At 31.5% G+C, this 25,418-nt stretch overlaps 1 protein-coding gene and 1 long non-coding RNA gene across 5 annotated transcripts in view; one reads left to right on the top strand and one right to left on the bottom strand.

Moving 5' to 3' along the window:
- The window catches only part of LOC143232120 (uncharacterized), a 28,953-nt gene extending 26,537 nt beyond the window's left edge, over positions 1–2,416 (bottom strand). For 2 of the 3 annotated variants that reach the window (XR_013017384.1, XR_013017383.1), the window contains exon 1: positions 2,121–2,416. This is a non-coding gene — a long non-coding RNA (uncharacterized LOC143232120). Of the gene's footprint in view, positions 1–1,210; positions 1,312–2,120 lie in introns of all 3 variants that reach the window. The other variant, XR_013017382.1, reaches the window with a different exon arrangement.
- Positions 2,417–3,214: 798 nt separating this feature from the next.
- LOC143232119 (forkhead box protein F1-A-like) overlaps positions 3,215–25,418 on the top strand; it is a 36,162-nt gene continuing 13,958 nt past the window's right edge. For both annotated transcript variants that reach the window (XR_013017381.1, XM_076467207.1), the window contains exon 1: positions 3,215–5,255. Coding sequence is in view for 1 of the 2 variants with exons in the window: in XM_076467207.1 (XP_076323322.1) it covers positions 4,019–5,255 (1,237 nt within the window). In the remaining variant the exon portion in view is untranslated. The remainder of the gene's footprint in view (positions 5,256–25,418) is intronic.

Genomic DNA, 25,418 nt, shown 5'->3' with positions numbered 1-25,418 from the left:
TAACAAAAAACTCGTGAAGAAAACTGAAAAAAACTTGTTTCAATCTAGAATGATCAGTAATAACAAAAATATAAATCCACTTCTAACCCCGTTGAAATTAAGATTACTTTAATCACATATGAGTACTACTGGAATTAACACGAGTTGTAAAAAGCATAACAGGGCACATAAAACTTGTCGTGAAATGACTGTACTCATTTCTGAGGTATCCTAAGCTCGTCTGATATTCACCATCACTGTCGGTTTTTATACAATGTTATACTTATGAGGTTAGTGTAAATTCATTCAGTAAATGGTTTCAGGTATATTTGGTTGCAAAATCACAATACGTGCAAACAGCTTGCTGTTATATGTATTCATGATCGATACACGGCACTTCCTACAAATTATTTACATGGTTACTCATAAAGTTCTACGTGCGAAAGTGAACTCTTTGGAAAGCAATTCTTACACTAGAAAAATTAATTCAAGAACATTATGTTGGCTACTTATCCGTTTTAGAAGCTACTATAACAAGGACACACATAGCTGTAATCAATATTTTGCCAAGAAGGTTATAATGGTATATCTACGTTATAATAAGTTACTGTAACGATAACATACAATATCATAAAGTTGTAATAACTCCCATATATATGTGTTTACGTTATTACCGTGATGACTGTAAAGTCATATTTAAAGTGACTCTAACACAAGTTTCGTAATTTCTTCATTAACAAGTGAAGTCCAAAACTTTTACAAATACGAAAAAAAGTTGTTTCTTTCCTGTATACTTTCTTCAGATTTCTTGCATGTTTCATATCTGCAGATATATGCACATATTGCTGGGTCTACAAACAACTATTTCATGAATGTCTTAACGAACGTTTTAATGTTCATGATGCGAGATGATTTATACATGTAAACCAGACCAAGCTTGGTAACTAATAAGAGACTGGATAAAAAGTCAGTATTAGCGAAAAACTTAACCTGCCTAGTTTGAGATAATCGAGTAAAATACTGCAACTAACTATGAGATTTTTACAGGCTATATCACATCTAAAACAGTGTTACAAAAACATTATCAAGCTAATGTTAAGTTTTAAACCCCCCTCTGTACCGACATTATTAATGTGCTAAAACGTTTTTCTGGATTTGTAATTTGACAAGAATAATCAACTGTATCTTGCTCGTCAGCTTATAAAAGGTGTTTACACTATAACAAAATTACTTGAAAGGTGTTTTGGACGATGTTTCCAGCAGCTGTCACATATCTTCATCAGGTTCAATCCCAATAATAAATCCCAATTTATTGTCCTACTCCAAACTCTTCTGTAAAAATAAAAAGTGCACCACTGGAACTGAATGTTTTCAGTTCATTCTTTCTTAAGTGGAGAAAAGTTTATAAAAATTGATGTCTTACATTTTTACTGGTGAAATAGCATAAAACGTTTGACATAAGAAAAGTAGCAACGACAGTGAAGGATATCTAGGAGCATTATAACTTTTTAGGACTAAACGATTATTCTTTCATTCTATAGCACTTAGTGAAATAACCGTGGTACTAAAGATTTTTAACAAAAACTCAACCTGCTTAGTTTGAGATTATGAAGTAAAATAGTGTAACTGATTGACTAACTATAAGATTTTTACATGGTACACCACACTCAAAACAGTGTTACAGAAACATTATCAAACTAATGTTAAGTTTTAACCCCCACTCTGTACCTGTATTATTAGTGTGCTAAAACGTTTTTTTTTGATTTGTAATATCGTGGTACTGATATCCTTCTACATCCAGGTGATAAGAACGTAACCTAAACAATCTGATAACAGAAAGGTGACCATAACATATATATGCATTGAAAATATTCTGACGCTAAAACGCTTTTTTATATTAGCATCATCACAGTATTAAAAATCCCTGATCCATTCTCGAAACTTTATGCCTAAGTAGAAGACATTTGCTACTGATATAGTTAAGATGTCTTACAAAGAAAACTACTTTTATGTATGGTTAATTGATGGCATACATACTTCACGAAAATTTTTAGAACTGTTATAATTTATAAACTCACGTGAAAAACGTATCATCTTTCATCTTATAGAAAACAAATCACTAAGCTCCAAGATTTACTTACAGTCGTTTAGGTGCATCAGCTAAATCAGTTAATGTGCTGTACAACAGTGTTGGCTAACACGATGTAAACTTGTTGCATAGAACACCGTTACCTTGAAAGTTTAGCTTTCAGGTTATATCCTGACTTCAGCGAGAAATACTTTGAACAAAAGGATGAAAACACATGTAATCGCTCTGAATGCGCATGGGTACTGGTGAGTATACCCATAGAGAAGGCATATATTTACATATCCAGGAGTTCGTTTACTAAGAAACGTCAGCGACTAGGCCTGACCGCGATCCTCCAAAGTTCAAACTCGCGTTTCATCTACAGCGCTTGAACGTATACACGTCATCCAAATATAATCAATTACTACATATTTCGTCTGTTTGAAGCTGAATACTGTACTTATTTTTGTCAATCCCATAAAAAGGGAACTGTAAATACAATAAAATTTTAAATAATTAAAATAAACTTAATGGGTCGGCAATGTGGTTTTGAACTGAGAAAAAAAACAACACATAAGGTTTGTTTAATGAACGCTAGTTTTGTGTCGTAACTATACCGAAATAGAATTATACCATGCTTATTTAAAATGATAAATTGGGAAAAATGTGAAGATACAACTGTAAAAATTTTTGTGTCCACAACTAGCTAGTTGTCAATTTTAGGAAACTTAGAATAACAGATTAATAATTTCTAAACAATGGCTTTAATACTTGCAAAACAATGTCTAGTTCAACACTAATATGACGTCACTGAAACGTATTTTGTGACGTTTAACAACTTAATTTAAAATCCAATCAAACATCGAGAGAAGCCACATCTAATTTGTTAAAATACACATGACGAAGAACGTGATATATTAAAACTTGATAAGTAGAAAGAATTTCGTTTCTTTTCATCTGAAGCTACTTGTGTCTACCATGATTGTTACGGACACGTTGCAGGTCTAATAAAGATAGATTGATAAGTAAACTTTACGGCCTAATTAACTTGCTCAGTTAGAAATCATTAAGTTACCGAGACACAAAATGTTAATTAGGATATTCGTCTATTGCTTAGACGCCATGATGTTTCGTTGCCCCTCAACCTCCCACCCCACCTTGCCTAGGTTGTCAACACAAATTTTTCGCGTGGCAAAAGCAACATCGGATGGTTGGTCCTGTAGGAGGGCAGGACATAGGAGGGTTCAAATATGACACATCCCACTGCTACACTGTGATTGGAAGAGTAGAACAGAGCAGTGTTTGACACAAATCCTGTTCCCAGGCTATACATTTCTCGTGTAAATATAGTCGTTGAGCAAGTTTAAGAAAGATCTACGAATTTCCTTTTCCGTTCACTGGATAGAGTGCAAAGAAATCAATGTTGAACACAAGTAAATTTAATGAGATGATAATGTCGGGTTAAGAGACCGTCCGAAAAATTGTGTCGTCATTGCACTGAAACGCTGAACTTAAGAAAGTGGGTGGGACGCAAACGTAGGTAGGTGATTTATTAAGAGCACGCACGGAGATTGGAACTGATCGCAACCGGTAGAGGTAGATTGGAGGAGATAGCATGAACGCAACAGGACCCTCGGCTACTGGAAACAGCTGGCTTTTCACAGAACCTTGTTATGGTCAAGGAGGGTATTTAGAAACGCACGGCTCCGTGTGTTATGTTATGGTTTAGGAACATGTGATATTGAAAGTAGCGCAAGCTTCTGACGAGGAAGGTTCTACTGCCATTAGCTCTCTTGTCTGTTACTGTATAACATTGTAAGTACAGTCTGTGCCTTGTTCGTGAGAGTGTGAAAGAAATCTTGTGGATTACTTTTATGTTTGACAAACAGCTAAATATTTATATTCGTGCGTATTATCAAAAAAGTTAATTTGTTGTATTTAATAGTCGAGTCTAGTCACTTTCTGTTCAACATGAAGATGGAATCTACTGATGGTCAACCTCAGATAGTGACGCAGGAAACACATTATAATGATCAACTTGGGTCAGCAACGCTAACTCCTGTGTCTTCTTCGGCAAATATTTACGAAAATGGATTGAACAGCAACCTGTCCACCTCACCTACGTCTGGTCCTGATAACGATTCCGGAGACAAAGTGGTGTCGACCACAAAGAGAAGTGGAGCTGGTATCAGGAGACAGGAGAAACCTCCTTACTCTTACATTGCTCTCATTGTTATGGCGATTCAAAACTCGCCAAACAAGCGACTAACGCTGAGTGAAATCTATAGTTTTTTACAACAGCGTTTTACTTTTTTTCGGGGCTCATATCAAGGTTGGAAAAACTCGGTTCGACACAACCTTTCGTTAAATGAATGTTTTATTAAGCTTCCTAAGGGCTTAGGTCGTCCTGGAAAAGGTCATTACTGGACGATTGACCCAGCTAGTGAATATATGTTTGAAGAGGGATCTTTCCGTAGACGACCTAGAGGGTTTCGAAGAAAATGCCAAACTTTAAAACAATATACAGCTTCTTATCAAAATCCTTCTCAAGGAATGCTTGCTGCTCACTACGATATGCTTGCACAACAAACCCCGCATTATCCATGCAGTACGGTCATGGGCCCATTTTCGGGCCAAGACCCTTCGGTTATAGTGCCAGCCACCCAGGGTATCATACCTGGTACGGAAAACCAGACCATGATACACAGCTCTTCAGCTCCTATAGCGTCTTCCCCACCGAGTGGATATAATATTGCAGCTCAAGGCGCCAACATAAATATGGGTATGGGAGGGATGAACATGGGTATGACCAATGGTCACTATCAATCTAGCTGCTCATTTTCAAGTAACGGAACACTTTCAGCTTTGGCAGCAACTTCGCCTCCGTCAGATTACGGTCCCATGGCAACTAACCTACAAAGTCAGAATTCTAATTATGGGCACATCCCTGGTTTAATGCCAATTAATATGGAGCCATACCCCTCATGGACAACACCATGTTCCATAAACAGCGTCCCATATATGAAACAGCAGCCTTTAAGTCCTAACGGAAGTCCAGGAGCTTCTTCAATCCAAAATATGTCTCCCAGCTCTCTGACAGCGCCAAGTGAGTCTTCGCATTATTCTGGGAGTCCAGCCCATCTAGGTTATCCGATGCTGTCTGGACCTCCTTGCTCTCTCGAATCCATTGAATTTGGTATTAATGGCGGTAAGTCAATATCAATGATAATATTGTTGTTTAAGCATAGACCTCAATGCCAATTCGTAATGTTGCTCAAATATTTGTGAACATTTTTGCGAATTTTTTTCTGATGACTATGTTGTCCACTGAGCGAATGCTGTCACTTTCCAGGTGACTAAGTTCAGGTATTAATGTGGATTTCTATACAATAACATGCATGCATAATATGGGCGATGAATAATAAAAGACTGCTGACTGAGATTTACAAGGCGAAATATTTATAACAATCCATTGGCAACAAAGTTTTTTCTTCTACTGCTTCTAATAATTTAAATGATTTAATGTACATTGGTTTTCGTGTTGAACTAAAAATACATCATAGGTTTAAAGTTTGTATACTAATTCAGTACAAGTTTTCCGAATGATAATAAAAATATCTGAAGTTTGTCTTTAATATTTAAAAGGCAAATATTAATATTTTAATTACTGGTAACGGTTAAAAATAATACAATATTCAACAAGAGGTTATCTGTTATTTGTGCTTGCTAATAATGTAAATAAAAAATGTCTTAGTTACAAGCATTTGGAAAGGTAAGATCTTATTTATTTAAATGTATTATTTGAGTCATCCTTGAAGACATGTTCAGTTTGCGTTGTAAAGCAGTAGTTAGGCCTCTAACTCCTTTACGTTCACCACGAGGTAACCATCTCTAATTGCTATATAAAATCATAATGATGTGTGCAACTTTTTAAAACAGAATTTCTTTCTTTTAGAATGTCAAAAGTATCATCTTAGCATTCTATGTAAATGCTAATTGTGTATGCAGTGACTCCTTTTCATACCAAAAATTATAACTCATTTTAGGGTCAACATAAAACACCAGGTTTATCTTTTCAGAACCCATATATAAAAAGTGTTTTGTGTACGAAATACATACATATATATATATATATCTATATATATACATATTATTTATTAACTTTAATCATCGTATGATTACTTTTTAAAATAATTCTAAGGTTTCTTTGTACTTTGATTTTAGTGTATAAAATGCTAGTATTGTTTGAATTTTTCTATAATGTATTGTGCGACTTCTCTAACTATCCAGACAATTTACACTATGAAGATACTGATATTAATATTTTTGTAGAAGTATTACATTCATTATATATATATATATGTATTCAAAACGAATCAGACGTTTCATGTGTTACTCCGTTCAGCACCAGATCCATAAGAAGTTAAAACAACGAGTTGTATTTTCTCGTAAGAATTCTAATCATTGTTGCTGCGTTCATAAGGAACTGAATGGTTGTAATCAACGTTCATTTACAAGCACAGTTTTTTACTGTTATTACAATGTACTATTGCATCTATCAGTGTAATTGTGACAACGAGTGAAGGACAAAACTGTTACATTGATCGTCCAGTACGACTTGACATATTTTTAATACTTTAGTATTCACTTTCGTAGCCTAATTTTAGACATTTTTGATTATTTAAGATTAGAACAATTAATATGCTATTTTCCCATTGTAGTTTTTATATCTCTTACAGTTTAAGATAATTTTTCCGTCCAGTTTATACATCTTTAGCAATTTAGTATGATGCCTTTATGTTTTACTTACCAGTAAAATTTTGTAAATCTATGACATTTTAAGGCGCAATTCATCATTTCCTACACTTGCCAGTGTAGTTGTAAACATCCTTGGCATCACTTATCCAGGTTATATAATACATTTGATAGTTTGTGGTGAGAGCATTACGTATCATTTCCCAGTTCAGTTTGTAACAATTGTTACATCTCTAGCAGTTTTAGGTGAGGTTATTTTATCTATTTTTATTTCCATCTTTTTACATCTGGAGGTTACGTATAAGGCGATTTTAATAATTTAACGTTACAACTTCATAGTCTTTCACGATTTAATGCAATACTAGTATTACATTTCATCTGTCGCTCCAATTTTCTATTTCACTGAATCTTTGTTTCCAGATAACTGATCTAATTTTTGTATTTTTACCTCTTTAACAAAGTTATTATTACATTTCTTTAGCAGTGTAACTTCATATAGCTCTAACCATTACAGGGCATTTCTCAGTTTTGACTTCATTTTTAAATTTAGAATATTTCATTTTAAATTTAGAATATTTCAAACACAGTCAAGGAATAATATTTGTATCATTTGTACATACTTTGCTGATGAAAATATTCGAATATATTTTTATACAGTTTTGGGAGATTTAGAAAAAGCAAGATGATAAACTATAATAATTTTATGTAGGTAAGCAAATTATATTTTGGGAACTCAGTCAATATTGTAGCTTGAGGATGGTTTAGTGTTTAGCTTTCCTGGACTATGAAACAAGGATTGACGTAACTGCACTTTTGATGTGTTGTAAAAGTGACGGTTAACCCCCCACTATTCAATTAGAGCAGACTAAGAGTTGGCTGTAGGTGCTGTTGACTAACTGTTTTTTCTGTAATCTGCAACTTCAAAATTAAGATGACTTTTGTGTAGCTTTACGCTAAAATTAGAAAATAACTCAACATTGTCAATTTTTTATTATTTTTCACATTTTGAGCAATCTGGTACATAAATGATCTAGAAAAATATGTATAAAAAGTCGATGAATACGGATCCTACTTGTAATGATTAATATATCAAATACTTAACCCTCTGCCATACGTATAATATACGTCATAATATAATAAAATTTATATATTATTATATTATATTAAAATGTTCTATCTTATGATAGAGTAAAAAATAAATAAAATTGAAACAAAGTTTAAAAATCTTGCTCTAATTTAAACATTTTATGTCAAACCTTGCGCTACTGTTAAAATCAGAAGTCCAAATTGCTTTCACCTTAAATGACCAACAACGTATGAAAAATAATACAATTACCGCGACCTCGGTTTCTATTCAAATTATTAGCTTGAAAAATATAATTACATTAATATCCTTTACTTTGTACACACTTCCACAATAGTAATGACTTAAACCTCCTATGTCTAGCATGATGACTATCAGGTGATTTCACTTGTCAGTTATATTTAAAATATAACTAATTGGGAAGTTATAAAATTTTAATAATTCACACTTTTTACCATATACTACATTATCATTAATCGTTACGTAATTCTAAATCGCTCAGAAACAAGCAGTTGGTCTTGAACGGACAAATTTACTTGATAATTGTCACAACTACTTATCACCCTGAAACCCTAATGGAGAGACGAAGTTAATCACTGATCAAAAGTCTAACAAAGTGATTACATAATTTAATGATAACAAGGAACATCCAAACCATTTTAAATTTACTGCTTCCACCAGTGATGGATTTTACTTACTGGTAGCTCATTGCTCAAAGTAACAGCTTTCGTATAGGAAACGAATATAATTGATTTCAGGTATTAAAGAGCATGCGTACACACATACAGCCAAAATCATTACATTTATTTCAGTTTATAAAGTCTTTCGTTTTACTTAACTTGGATCTTCTCATTTGATTACGATTACTTTGTTTTCAGAAAAAAAAGGACCGAAGTTGTTATTTTATTATTATTAAATTATTATTTAATAATATTATTATTAGTGTATTATTAGTTATTTTATACTTGTATAATTCTTGAATAAACCGAGTAACCTTTATATAACTATGATAAATAAATTTGATAGAATGGATACAACAAAAAAAGACACTGGATGAATATCAGATGATGCATATTTTTTTTTATGTTCCCACAGTTTGTTTACATGTTCTCTTCTTATTTTTTCTATTCAACAGTTTAGTACAGCATGTAACTTATGGAATACTCTGTTTGCACATTATAAACATATTAAACAATACAAAGGACATATCATGTTTTAGATCCAATTAACATACATTTTAATTCGTAAATTATAATTTGAAAGTTGTATATTTTGCATTTTAGAACTATAATACGGTTTTTTATAGTAATACAGTATCATAGTATTATGCAAGTACGAGATTTACTCCTCTGAAAAATTTATAACGATTGATATAATTCACGAAGAAAATATTTTCGAAAATTACCTATAGAATTTTCAGCTATGGTGCTATTATATGTATCTAAGTTCGGAAGAAAAATATTCTAAGCATAACTATAGGTTACTTAAATTGAAAACCGTTCCAACATCCAAAGTTTAAGAGCATAAACACTTTTCTCTGGCAAGTCGAGCTGAGCATACTTTCCAAACTCACTCAATATATAGACAGTTTATTCTTGCATGAAGGGTTTATTTCGCCTAAAACCAATGATAAAACGTCTAATAGTTAATTATTTTTCAATTCCCAAAGAGCCCAAAAACCGTGATTACACATGTTTGACCACATAGGAACATCCAGGCTGCTTCACTGTTTACACATTCTATCAAGAGAGAACGTCAAATGTGATAACCATCAGGAAGAGATTTGTTTTGGCTTTTAAATATACACTCACAGCTTTAGAGGGCGTTTTACAAAGCGTAAACTTATATGTTTTCTAAATGAAATATATATAAATAGTTGTTGCTTTTTCTTCTACGATTTGGAAAACTTGGTGCATTTTTTAAAACTATACATTAAGTTTTATTTGCAAATGACATTTATTGCAATAAAGTCGAAAACAAAAACCGTAGGCCCAGCATAGCCAGGTGGTTAAGGCACTCGACTCGTAATCCGAGGGTCGCGGGTTCCGATCCCCGTCACACCAAACATGCTCGCTCTTTCAGCTGTAGAAACGTTATAATGTGATAGTCAATACCACTATTCGTTGGTAAAAGAGTAGCCCAAGAGTTGGAGGTGGGTGGTAATGACTACCTGCCTTCCTTCTAGTCTTATGCTGCTAAATTAGGGACAGTTAGCGTAGATATCCCTCGAGTAACTTTGCGCGAAATTCAAACCAAACAAAAAGCGTGTGTAGCACATTAAAGACCAACTAACACTTCAGTGTAAATTACAACATGGAAAGTGGAGTAAGGTACAAACAGTAGTAGCAATACAACTACGCCAACCATCAGATTGTTGCCTTGTATCCGGAACAACAAGTAAAGGAATATAAGAACACTTAAAGCATAGAATAACTGATAAGATTCACTTCGTCATACATATAGGACTACACTTCATCATCTCTACTAAGTTATTAAAAAGAAGCTCTTTCTAATAAAACCGGAGCTATACAGCGGGGGAAAAAGTTATCTTCAATCCCCTTAATGGTTGCATACTTGTATGACAAGACCTAAGATGCTTAGACTAACTTTACAGATATCATTGGAAATATGAATGGAATTATGTCGCCAAAACTCCAAACACTTAGCAATAACAGAATCAACATCTTAATTACTATCAAATTACGTTTAACTACCCATTAAGGTTTCTGGAATGCTAAGAGTTTCACTTTTGATCACGAGCATCATGAGGTACTTACGTAACATAATAATCTTGAACGACCTTGTTGGAATTTTGAATTTTTTGATCGATTCGTTTATCAATACACTAACAAAACTGCCTGATTTAAAAACACTTTATAATAACGTATAAAACATTTTCCTCGTTCCTGCATTTGAAATTTGAATATTTTTATATTCATAAAAATTTTATAATACTTACAAATTGTTCTAATAATTTTGAAAGTTTAAATAAGTATATATACATGTGTGTGTATGTGTATGTTGCATGAAAATTTCTTTTTGAAGATTTTCTTCAACTCAAATGTATTTATTTTTACTTTCGGTTAAATAGATTATCTAGTTAATTTAAATAACTAAAGAGTGGTCGTATTACTATAGCATGTTTTGCTGAATTTAAGATATAAAATATTACAAAATCTAACACGCAAACATGCTACCTACATTTATACATAAAATTAAAGAGTTCAGTTCAAATAAGTATTGTGACAAGTTCGAGAACAGTTTATATGAAGTTATGTTTTTTATTCTCTTAAGAGTACCATTATTTTGTTTCTAAGCAAAATATCATAATTCATTTTTACAGAATTTGTAATAAAACGAATAGTTGTTTTCTAATGTGTACCACGTGGTTGCAAAAGTTAGCATAATGAATTCAACATAAAAAATTAAAAAAAACAACAACAAATGTTTATATAGGTCACACTGATCTGTTTTGACGCACTACTAGATTTTGTAATCAACATATGCATGCCAACTATAAAACATGGGTAATTACGTTCTTTCGTCGAGATGGGAGCACATTTTAGCAGCGTATTGATTAGAATGGACAGCTGGATGAGTTCTTTCTTGGAACTTTTGTCACTGTTTGAATTTTAATTAGTGAATATAAAAATAACAAAAGAACTATACTATATCGTTACTTTGATCTACATACACAAATATAAATGTATATATATTCTTATTTTACATTTACTGGGCTAAGTCTCAAACTGAGAATCTGAACGCATGCCCACGACTCTGTTAACAAGACGAATAAACTTGATCATCATCTGAACGGCAACGACATCATTTATTCTGATTCTCTTTATTCGAACACTATAGTTTTTGTTATTTCATTTGAAGAGCAGGTTCTGATTTTCATTAATCTAATTATAACAGTTTCCAACCGAGCTTTCTGAGAGCTTATTAAGTTGTAGCACCTTTTTCGTTATTTTGTGTGACTTACTATTTCACACGCTTTTCTTACTAAAGTAAGGGAGTTGTTAGGTAAGAATTGTATGCAGAAAAGTAGATATCGTGGGATGAGAAAATGGTTAGTTTTATCCAAGTATATGCACATCAATGTATTCTACTAGAGAAATTGTATTATCTTCTGTGCACATTGATGAATATCATTAAAGAACTATTATATGGACAACATTCTATATACATAAATAGAAGTTTGTAAAAGTGAGAATATAATATCAGAAAATTGTTAATAATAACATTTATCTGATCTAAAGTTAAAAAACACCATATTTTAAACACAGTATTAAATGCTCTTAGACATTTAAGATTGCCATATTCTGTTCTTCGTGTGTTATTAAAGCCTGTTAAGTAATATTCAGATGAATATATTCAGAGTAAGAGAACTGATATCACTAGAGAAATATTAGAAGGGATATATCCAGTTGAACAAGTTTTTATCACCAGACTAATAACTACTTTTTAATCATTAATTATTCTACTTTCTTTCAGATGTTTTCGAACTGATTTTGTTTTATTTGCTTTTAAATCACTTGTAAATAATTTGCATTCTTAAACTTATTAATCTCTTTATATGTGTATATGTTGTTTCACAATAAATTAAAGTTAGAAAAAATCCGTATGTTTATTTCCATTTATTTTCCCGAAACATTTAAAAATGATTTTGTAATGCACTTTTTATTAGTAGTGGTGAAACTAATCTATAGCACTTTATAAAATCAATTTGCTGAAATGTATTTTAATATTACTTTTAAAGTTTGAAATTCCGTGGTTTTTGTCTTATAGAACAGCAAGTTTTCAGCTACATAACAGCAAAATGAGGTTAATTGTGGTAATGAGTAAAATCAATTTAATTAAAATGTATGCTTTTTAAAAATAAATAAAATCGCTATATATTTAGTCGTAATGTTAGCGTCATAACCAAAAGAAAACACATTTTTACGTATCTTCGTAAAGTAAAGATCACACTGAAGTCACGTGATTTACAACAATGGAAAATACTTCAACTCTTACAAAAGAAACACAAATGATACATACATACATACATATATACATAAATATAACTCTTTTATTTTTTTAGCCAGTCTTAAATCGATTAATCACATACGTCTTTAATTAAGTCAGTGTGTTTATACATGTAATTTAAGACTAAATTATTCTTATCTTATTCTTTAGGTATCAATATTTATTTTGAGGCACATAAAAAATGTATCTATTAATGAAGACCTATAATGAGATTAAATTAATTTAATTATAAATTAACCCACTTTTTATCTGAGGCGAGTTTCAGCCGTTGCTTTTCTAATATGATGTAGTGTTATAAGATATTGTAATTTGTCCTATGTAGCTATAACTAATATAATTAATAGGTGGAGATCGTAGAGACTTGTTGCTAAAATATTAGCATATTTAATAAAAAATGTTGAATATAGATCATAGAGATGTTTCAATAAAAATAATCATAAGTAACTCGAATAATGATATACATTATGTTGGATAACAAGTTAAATATCAGAATTTTTATTTAACGTTTATTAAATTAATTAATTGTCACATGCTTTTCAAACTTTAAACTGTCTGTTCCTAATTAACCAGAAATGGTTAGAACTATCTTTCTTAAGTTATAAAAAAATAGATGCACTAAAAAATAACGTTTGTTGCAGTTGTAAGATATCCATTGTATCTTTAAATAAATAGTGCAATTAATTTTCCTTACCTAGTTTTGTAACACGAAAGAAAATTTTGCAAAGAAAACAGTCCTGTAATGTTGGGACTAAATATATAATTCTTAAGGTTAAAAAGTGCTTTTAATGCTTATTTGCTAGTGACGTTTAACACAGAGTTTTCGATTTATAATTACACCTGTTCCAAAGATGGGATTATCAAGTAGCTTGTGGGTTCAGTATTTATCAAATAACTTCTTGGTTCAGTATTTATATGTTGGCAGTTCACTTCTGCAAAATATAGGCCTACCTTCTGAAAGCGCTAGAGTTATCAGGTTTCTTAATTTGCGATTCATCTAAATGTTTATTTAGCTCGATATCGTAGTACCACGAACATATAGCACTTGAGTGTAATTAAACATCGTAGCCACTAGACAAAGATATAAGTGTTGCATTGGCCTAAGAATGTTATGTGCGAAATGATAGTGGTAAACATTGTAAGGGTATTATAGATATTATTGAAACTCTCATAACAGAACTGAACTTATTAGGTCGAATTGTTATAATCGTTAAAACACAAACAATGACTTAGTAAGATAAAATTATGATTGACAAAACTATAAGATGTGTTAATTTATTATTACAAATAAACAATAATTAGTATCTTATTTAAAATAGAATAATTAGCCTTAGTAGATATTTTCAAACTCATGATATGACTTCGTTTTCAAGGAATATTTCAACCTTTAAAATATTTTTACTGGTTGAAATTACGAAAAAATATTTATATCCTATCAATCACTAATTGTTTATATATATTTCAACGTTTTCTGTAATAATAATAACTTTCTGTTTATGAAGAATTTTAAATAACGTTCTAATTGTACTAGTAATATTGGGTACAATTATTAGTTACATATATCTTATTTTTATATTACTTGGACGCCTTCATAATTATTTCAAGTTTCAAACTGTAAAACTGTATTATGATGTGTAAAAGAGAGTAAACTATGGTTACTGTAGATTAAGGTTTTTGAACACATTTTAAAATTACAATATATGTACGTAAATACGTAATACAGTGAACTGCAGGTTGTACTGCATTTTTCTTAATGCATAATATAGAACTATTTAGAAATGTTATTGAACAATACTTGAAGTTTCTAATGCAAGAATTGCATGTACTTCAAATATTTCTAATATCTTTCAACCATAGCTTTATGTTGCGAATGTTAATTAATCCATTGTTAATTTGAACAAGTTCTTTTGAAGACTACTGCCCTCACCCCTCAGTTGTTCAGCGGTAGATTTGTAAGATCATAACGCAGGTTTCGATCCCCCTGGTAGGCAACAACACAGATAGCGCAATGTTTGGGTTGGTACTTCACAATAACAAACAAATAAATTTGAGGCCACTATTTCTATAACCACTTATGTGAATAATATTATATCTATTGTGTGCCCCGGTCACACATTAGGCACTTTAGAAATACTTAATGAATTGGTAGTTCTAATGTTCCCCGTTAGTACAACGGTAAGTCTACGGATTTACAACGCTGAAATTAGGGGTTAGATTACCTTCAGTGGGTTTTACAGATATCACGCTTTAGCTTTGCTATAAGAAAAACACACACGTGTAGTCGTAAAAACATAATAAAATAAGATGATGCATAGTTAAAATAATTCGACTCCTTCGTAAGTTATACTTTTATTTTCGACGATGTAATATGATTCATTTCTATATCTCGCCATGCATGGACTACAGAAGTAATATAGAAATATCACTGCTACCTCTTATTCATTAGTTGACTTTTCAGATTAATTAACATTGTTGTATGAAATAGACATCTTTAGATATATATGAAATATTCCCTAATGTTCCCAGTCGGAGTAAAAGGGGAGAAAATTGCTGGATTGCCATTAAAATAATTTTTTATTAAACATCGTGCGTAGGAATCAGCTATGAGTAAACTGGTTAACTGTCCACACAAGTGTTATGAATTACACGTTACAAATTTTATAGTCAAGAAAATCAATTTAGAAGGAAAATGATACAATATAAAGAATATTCGACAAAATGGAAAAACAATAATATGTTATAAATTAAAAAACAGTTAAAATTTCAAGAATGGTCAATAAAAACAACAACATGAAAAACCAAAGAGTTAAAAGGGAAGATGTGTCGGAATATTATGTTACAAGGAAATGAATATCTTTTAATATATTTGTTTGTAGTCCCGTTCGTTTCTATTGATAAAAAATGTTACAGAGAAGTGTTCTGGAGAATGGCCGGGGGTTTTACATACCTTGCCTTAGATTTATCCTGATTAGACAGTCTAGTTTTTTGACACGTTCTCGGGCTCTCTTAGGTAGTATTGTTACATCTGTGCACAGATTGATACAGTTTTCATAGATGACATAATATACTATTAATTATGAAGGACAATGAGGTTCTTGGTCCATGTACTAAAGGTCTTTGTCAGTTTAAAAACAGGTAAAGCAACGTCGTTTACTCTACAAGATGGTCAGCGCCTAAACAGACTTTCAATAGGTGATGATTTACTAAAGTAAGTCCCTGGTAAATACTGTTGAACTGTCAGAAAGAGGTTTGCAGTATTAAGTAGAGAATGATACTAAACAGGTTATGGGTACATATCTAGGAGATGGTTAAACCGCAGGGGGAAGAGATTTATCAAAGCAAAAAACAAGAATTAAAGCACATTGAATACCGAAATAAATATGGAAAGAATAAAATAATTCAATGAAATACAAAGGTAAACAAAGAACAATATACACAGTTCAATGAAGATTTTCATATAAACATTTTAATAAGAAGAAACAGTATATTTACGAAAGTGCATAGAATTGACATATAAGTTTAGTTCAAGAATTTGTGTAATAAAAAAGAAAAATGAGAAGATATCGAAAAAGACTATAGACATTAAAAAAGGGTGAAGGATTAATGTGAAGATATATATAAATCTCCAAACAGAAAAGTAAAAGAGTTTGAGAAGAAATAAAAAGTGATTGAACCACTAAATAACATTGGAATCACAAGACACTAACAACATACATAATAGTAAAAGCATCTGAAGAGACAAGATTTAATATGACACACACAGCTATGAATAGGATACGGGGAACATATTAACGGCCGGAAGATTACAGGTAGAAGTTTATTTGTACTAATATCGTAAAAGGAGAAAATAAAAAATTGTGGAAGTTGACTTAGTTTTGCATACAAGTAAAATATTACTAAACATACTGCAGAATATATTGGCAAATAAAATGAAGACCCTCAAGAAACATTAGGAAGGAAGAAGATTTTTAGGAATGAAAAGAAGACAGGGACCAAATTTTCGACCTGACGCTGGTTATAGAAATGTGTAAAGATAATAGAATGCTATTATACATGTGTTTCATTGATCCTACGTTCGGCTGTGTCTAACGTAAGAAAATGTGGAAGATGACGGAAAGATAGAATTTCTCAGACATACAGGGTGTTCGGAAAGTCACTGTGCACTCATATATTTATTAACAGACATGTTTCAATATAGAATATAGGAGGTAAATATGAATGGCAATTATAAACAATGTTGAAAGTGACCCCCGTTGGCATCAATACAGGCTTGTATTCTTCTTATTTTGTTTTTAAACACCGCTATCAGTACTGGCTTGAAATAGACTGAATAGACATATGATTACAAAACTGCACAGTGACTTTCCGAACACCCTGTATTATCAGTATCTTAGCAATTTACGCAAAGAGTGTGAAATAGTGGTAAGAAATATAAATGGTATTACAAATTGTTTTAAAATTGCCAGAAAAATACGTTAGTCAGGGATATGAGAGATTTAGAAGAGTTTGATGTGGGAAGCAAATATGACGTGAAACTAATAACAGAGTTAAATTATGTGGATGCTACTGAAACAAACAGTGAACAATAAGAGTACAGATTAAACTTTAATGATAAATTGAAAAAAAGAGGTTTTGTTGATGATTAAAGAAGACAGAGAAGAAATCGAAGAAGAAATGAAACTGTAATATTTAGGATCCACGGTTAACGACATGGGAGACTGTTGCCTATAGAATATGGAAAGCTTAAATAATAAAGGCAAGTCAGAGTATACTAAAGACGATGTCTATGTACAAAGGTCAAAAGTTTCTAATATCATTAAACTTTTGTTTGGTTAGATTAGCTGTTTCACCATTAGCTAATTATGGCTGTTGAAGGTGCGAGGAACACAAAAAGTTTTAAATTGGGATGGTATAAGAGAGCGCTGAGGTTACCATAATCTGAGAAAAAAACGAATAAAGGTGTTCAGGAGGGTGTAAAAGAAGATACCATAAAAAATCTATTATATTTTAAACATATTTAAAGAAGAGATTGAATGTACCTGGATAAAACCATCATAAAAGAAATATTTCAAGAAAACAAAATAACATTTGCTATAAAATAGAGTGATACATTAATAAGGTAACTTGGAATGTTGATGATAGAAACTGTAAGAAGATCAGGATGGTTGAAACTCCAAGGCAGTTGTAAATACTGGTTGCTTTTCGGCTACTGTGCACTAGTAAATTTTAAGTGTTAATCATTCCCGCCCCACTTTATTTGAAAGCATCGCCCCAAGAGACTTGTTTTCTTTAACTCTCTTACCATGAAAGGATTTTGCTGACAGACCCTTTTTTTTCACTTTCACGTTGAAATTGGATAATTGTGTAACGAAAAAACATAATTATAGATTTGTTTGGTTTGTTTTTGAATTTCGCGCAAATTTATACGAGGGCCATCTGCGCTAACCGTCCCTAATTTAGCAGTGTAAGACTAGAGGGAGGAAATGCAGCTATTCATCACCACCCACCGCCAACTTTTGGGATGCTATTTTACCAACGAATAATGGGATTGGTCGCACATTTTAAGGCCTCTATGGCTGAAAGGGCGAGCATGTTTGATGTGATGGAGAATCGATCACGCGACCCTCAGATTACGAGTTGAGTGCTTTAACCACATGGCTATGCCGGACCACACAGTTATAGAAATCACTCATTCTGCATTAACGTAAAAATTAAGAATAATTAACTGCCAATTTATTTCAGTCAGCCTTAATGTCATTTTTGTATTAAGAAAAGATAGTAGGAAAAGATGTTCCTGCTTTGGATCATATGGAAATTTCTAGAATTATGTCAATAATTTTGACGCTTTATGAATGTCAGGCGATTTTAAATGTGTTTTTTTGTACTTTAAAAGATACTTGTATAGAACTCATTGAATGTAATAACGATTTGTAACGTATTTAGTACAGCCACACTTAAAGGAATAGGTTTTTATGTCATTAGTTTTCAGAATTGTAATCATCTTTATTGAGGCCTAGTTGGCATAAACAGGATTATCACGTTTTACATGAATTAGGCGATTTGACCATAGTTTAGTTTGATAATCTGTATGCTATCAAATGAAATATTAGTTCGAAAAAATCACACAAGAGGTAGATGCATGATATGTACTTAAGCCCAGTGTAAAACTAATTTAAGAACTTGATGAGATGAGGTTTATCAACCACACTGCATCAGGTACGTAGCGTTCATTTATGAAGAAAAGGCTTAGTGTTAGGAAAACGTATTCCCAAAACACGTTGAAACTCACTCTTTACTGGTAAAACAGATTATTTAAAGAAATTCTCCGAGTTTAATAAGGATCAAAGGTTTGTTACGGAAACGACTCAGTAACAGTACACATAGTGGTATTTCGGGCTCTAATCTCCTGTGTAACTGTAGCTAGTAATAATCAATCGTGAGATGATTTAAAGTTTATAAAGCACGATACTTGTCTATGAAGTAAGTTGGAAAGTTTTCAGCAAACGAAACTATGATGTCTATATAAGATGAAATAGTTTAAATGAGGCCATTGCAAGTAGAGACAGCAGCTCCAATAAGAAACTTAATTTGTGAACTTCGAGTACAAAAATGAATATTACTAGTTTTCATATCAAAGTTTGTTGCTATTAAGTTTATAGCAGATAAAGCAAACTGATCTGCGTCAACTGGTCAATATTCAAGGTGTCTCTAATGGTGTTTTGATATCGAAATAACAATTCGTATTCGACTGGCAGGTAAGCTGTGGTAGCTAAGTTTGTGTGCACCAGACTGCAAAGACAGAACCTTTGAGTATTGGTCTGGTAATATCATCTTCAAGTTTTTACTACAACAATGGTCAATGAGATAATATTTCGTTAGTCAATGTATCTCTGGTGGTGCATTGGCTAAAATCAATTGTAATTGTTTCATTGTCACATATGGTGTGAAGATAACATTTGGTGACGCTTACTAACTATTTTGTGCTAAAATTTAAAGAAAATATGGGTATGATCTATTTCATTTGTTGTGCATTCAAACTTACTGTTTTGGGTTTCGTCCTGTTATTCTTAGTTTTTAAGATTTTCCTAGACCTACTGAAATGTACATGAAGCCTTGGGCGTCTGCGAAATAGTTGAGTGTCATGTTTGGTGTCAAATTCGCTTAACCTTACGTGCATGGGTGGAGTCAAACTACATAAGCCATGACCTTTTACAGAGTCCCATTAAATTTGGTATGATGTATTTGATGTCAGAGTTATCAACTATTCATTTTCCCCTACATTTCTAATTTAGGGACAGAATAAGTACCATATATGATATATATATATATATATAGGGATACTAAAATAACTGTTTATGTGCAATTTTAAGGTTTTAAGGGTTATGAAAATGCAGTGTGCAAAGTGTATCACGGAAAAAGATATTTTTATTATTTGCATGAATATTACCTTCATGGCAGCATGTTAGAGTTTGAGTCAGACTGATGTGATTAATTCACAGACATATCGTAAGTAGAAATACCTCTGTAATTCGATTGATTTTTCAGACACACAAGAATATTACATTTTAATAAACATCTGCCATTTTTCGTGTAGGTACACTAAGTAAATTTGCAATTATAGTCAATATTCCTTTTCCAATACAGGATCGATCCACTGAAACGATTCTGTGCCCATTAGATTAATGTCAAATGTGTAATACAAACTTTAAGCCTTTTCTCAGAAAGATTTTGAGTTATAAGGAGAAGGAAGATCAGCAAGATAGTGAAGATATATAATGGTGGTGATTTTCGACTTAAACTCTTTAGTTGTTCTGTGAATATTTTTAGCGACATAAGAGACCAGTTGATGTATAAAATTTATACCTAAAATATCCCATGTAGCTCAGAGGTAAGTCTCAAGATTCATAAGGCTAAAATCAGGTTTCGATACCAGTGGTTGGTGTATTGCAGATAACCCACTACTTATTTTGCTTCTGAGCAACAAACAAACTTCTGAAAATGGAGTGGTGGCGACAAAAGAAATGTCTTAACACCCGTTCTAAATGTGTTTAGGTGTACAGATAACCCGTTCTAAATGTGTTTAGGTGTACAGATAAAATATAAAAGAACTATTTTGATTTGCTTGTGTGCTTCTCTTTCACCATTTTCAAAATTCATGTATCAATTGCAAATTGTCTGTTTCTAGGAGACGTTGTACAAATAAAAAATAAATGATATGTTTTTGAATGGTTTCAAATGGACTACTCCTGCCTTCTGGTTAATATTGAAGACGACGCTTTGGACTGTTTGTACATGAGAAACACAGCAAAGGCAGCGTCAGTCTTCATGATATTTTTCAAGTCAATACACTCTGTAAAACGTTCGTGAGATATGTCACTACATAAGAAAGTATTATTATATAGATTTTAATGATAATTAGGTAAGTGTTCTTAATGGGAATGTAATGATGATTAATATACGTTCTTCTTTCTTAGGCGGAAATTTGTGAATTGAAATTCCTGAACATATTTTGACTATAAATGAGCCAGTAATAAAACGACACAGATGATTGTTCTGTTGAATTCCACTTAAACACAAAATACCAATGTTTAACAGTTTAAACTTATCTGCAACCGTATCATAAGTTGCAAACTCAATATGAATTTTGGCATATGTAATTTTTCATGCTTTTTATTAAGTGACTCAGAAAAGACTGTGACACCCACTGTGATACTCCAGTTATTGTAATTATTATGTGCTAAAACATTGTGAGTTTATGGAGAAATAACTGAAAGTTATTCACCTTAATATCTAATCTACTTCCCAAGAATGTGCCATACGTTTACACTATAGACATAGGAAAATTAAGCCTATCATTGAGCTTTAAATTTTATCATGTCATTAAGACACAAATAAATCTATGTAAAAACCACAATAACTGTGAGATAAACTATTTCATTAATCTACATTTTTCAAGAATATTTTGTTAAATACAGAAAAGATATATGTAATTTTAATAACTATCTACATGTACCCAGAGTTTGAAAATAAGGCAAGCATACTATTGAAATAGCCTTAATTGGGTAGTGAGTAACAAATATAGTATTAATGTTTTTCATAGTCGTATATAACAATAAAACTAGTTAAGTATCTGTAATAGTGACAAACGGTTTCCTCTTAACGCTTGCTCTTTCTTTTCATATTATAAATAATAAATGAAACATTAATTGTTTTTTATTAAATCACATTACTTTACAACTCCCGACTTTTTCCAATAGCGATACAGAAAAAATAGGTAGTTTTTGGTTGGGTAATAAGCTCAGTTTATGTAGCAGCTTATACTTTATTCTAGTTTATTTGAAACTTTAATTAGTAACTTTAGTGAATGTTATTTAGTTTACTTCGGCACAAATACAACATCATTATTCCACGTTGCTTTAGTTTTGAATAACGTGGACGAAAGTATAAAGAAGAGTTGAAATAGGTGGCTGAAAACACTAATATATATAAAAAATTAAAAACTTTGCACAAGTGATACAATTACTTCACTTTGAAATACATGTGGCAGTTTTAAAGCAAACCCTTGAAAAACCACCCAAGGTTTTCAAAACTTCGGTTTCTCCAAGAACTTTTTTACTTACAGATGATACAAAGTGATTCATCGTTTTCATTTCCATAGTAACGAAACATGTTTCTTCTGTAACGTGACTCATGAAGAACTTGAGTTATCTGCAGATGTAGAGAAATACGATTTAGATGTGTTTTCTTGAAAGTGTAGTGTAAATATACACCCAGTTTAATATTCGAAAAAGTGTGCCAAAATAAATAATTCTCGCGTTTTTACGCATATGAATTAATTATATGTTTTAAAGTAAAACACAAACCAAGTTTGCTCTATATTTTGACTAAGAAGGCTTCTGGCTACACAATTAATAAAACAAAAGTGAATTATGTACATATATATATATACTGGAGGGATATGTTATTTAATTCTTTATTAGTTTAAAATGTGTACAAGATAAAGGTGGTGTATGTTATGTAATTGATTCTGCAATTCAGTTTCTTCCAACAGCAAAAATCTGAATACATTTAACATTTATTCTGAGTCAGTTTCTTGCCTTAGTTATTACGTATAAGAACGACTTCGTGATGTATTTAAAGCGTATTACAGTTAAAAGTCTGTTAATTACATGACTAAGGAGAAAATAGTCAGTTCTCTAATTTATTTTATCCCTCCTTGAACAGTATTCTCCTGTAATCTATAAAATGTCAATTTAAATTTATTCATATTCTAATAAATAATGGTTGAAGGTGTGAAACTGATAAGGAATGCCCTGATGGCGCCGTTAATAGTTTGCGATGAAAATGTCGAATTATTTAATAATGATATGCGTGTTTAAAACTTCTACACTTGTTAGTTATCCGTACAAAATGTAGAGCCTGTAAATTAAGGTTTAAATATTAAGTTTATTTTTTTTTCATTTAATTTTAATTCTTCAAAACCTTCAGCTCGAATTAATTTCTCTGTATCTGAAACATTCAATAAAAGTTTGCTATCTTGTATGGGAAGAAAATGTTAATATATTTTTAAAAATTAAAACTAACTTTTCTCATTTGATAGTTACCTACAGTTTCAGTCGATAATTATTTTTATAGATTTAATGCAAATAATGAGATGTGTTTAAGTAGGGAAAATGTAATAAGTGGGTGTCGTTAATGGGAATATTGCAGAATATTGTACAGTCCAGTTACAAAGTTAATTGTAAATGATACTAAGAAAGTTGGTTATCCGTTAATTTTCTGCAAACGATGCTATAAAGTTATTATTTTTATGTGTAAATGAAGAATTATTCTTTATTAGCGGATGTTATTTTTTAGTAGGGATTTAAAAATTTTCTATTACATAGGTTATGCTCGTATTATAACTTCTAGAGGTTTGCATCGAAAATTTTGTGGACTTACACAAATATATCTCTTATTTTATTTTATTCAAATTATTTTTAAACAGAAATTGCTTTTTAAAAATTAAAAATAAGTTGGTTTAGTTAGAAAATAAACAATCTAGTTTTTGTTAAAGCTTGTGATCAGATGCAATTAAAGACAATGTGTGGTTACGCTAAAAGTCTTTATATCTGGATATAATTCAATTAATTTTAACCCATTCTTCTGTATATAAATATTGAAGTCAACGAGATTGAAGTTGCTTAACAAGTTCAAAGTGTCCATATGAAAACCCTCATTTAACATTTCGGTAACACAAATCTCTGCACAAAAGCGCTTCTGAACGTGAAACTTCAGATTTAATTCGTATAAACAACTTTTGCTTTTAATTGGTTATGTTGTTCGTTGGTTAACTATTTCATAACAATGTTGTTATAGTCGTGAAACGTGTTTGTCAATACGTACTATTTGTTACGAGTGTTTATCACGCAAACCATGTTCACCACAATAAAAGAAGTAATTAGGTTTGACCTTACCAATTCTTTTTGAGTCGTTAGACAAGTTGTAGACTTTATTTTAGAGTTTTAATGATTAATTAATTCCTTTAAGCTACTACACGTTTAAGACAACAGATTTGGTTTCTTACGAAGTTTTTTTTTACAATTTTTGAAACCTTATAAATGTATTACTTCTGTTATTAATGTTTTTATTGATATAATAATTGCAATATTTTATAGCATAACAATAAATGTTATCCCCACCAAAAAAAAGATAGCGTTTTCTTAATAACTAAACTGTACAAAACTCTGAGAATGATCAATGAAGTAAATAATGTAACATCACAAACATACAAATCGCTCTTTGTCCTTTGAGACTTTTTTAAAAAAATATAATTCAAATTGTTTTATCGTGGTTTGAAAGATGCCAGCAGTTCGGAAGAGGTTATGTTTGTCGCCGAAACATTCAAACACTTTTGAAGCATTCTGCGTCCTCGTCGAGCACGAGGGTCTGTCGCTAGCTTGTCCTAAACAAATAAAATATAGCTTTTAAATTTATTGCTGCTCTTCTGTGTTTGAAACTGTGATAAGTGTAAAAAAACAACACTTTAAAAAAGGAATAGGTTTCGGAGAGACAGTTCGTTGGAATTAAGGGTCTTTTATCTGGATGCTGACCCCTAGGGACGGATCCTTTTTCAAATATGAAGTGTAAACTTGATTTAGCTGTTCGATAGTGCTGTTGCATAAGAATTTATGGTCATTGTGGTGGGGAAGAAAATAGTTGAACCCGTAGGACCTTGTAGGAACATGTTATGGTTCCCTTTATTAATTGTTATGTTTCAAGACTTTATTGTATATACAGCACGAAACGTTAGCTTTAATTAACTTACTTGCAAATTCTACTTATTTTTCAAATAATCTTTAACCTATGTACATTATTCATCATTCCTCAGGTTTGTTTCAGAAATTTTTCAACGTTTAGGATACTTTTACACTAATATATATTATATATGTTGAAACAAAGGAAATGTTATTAAATCATGTCATAGGATGACTAGAAAAAGGGCAAATCGAGGTTTTTTATAAC

The sequence above is a fragment of the Tachypleus tridentatus genome, chromosome 11, assembly GCF_004210375.1.
Source record: "Tachypleus tridentatus isolate NWPU-2018 chromosome 11, ASM421037v1, whole genome shotgun sequence".
NCBI lineage: Eukaryota > Metazoa > Arthropoda > Merostomata > Xiphosura > Limulidae > Tachypleus > Tachypleus tridentatus.
The sequence above is the reverse complement of the archived record's forward strand: the minus strand, read 5'-3'. Positions and strand labels throughout refer to the sequence as shown.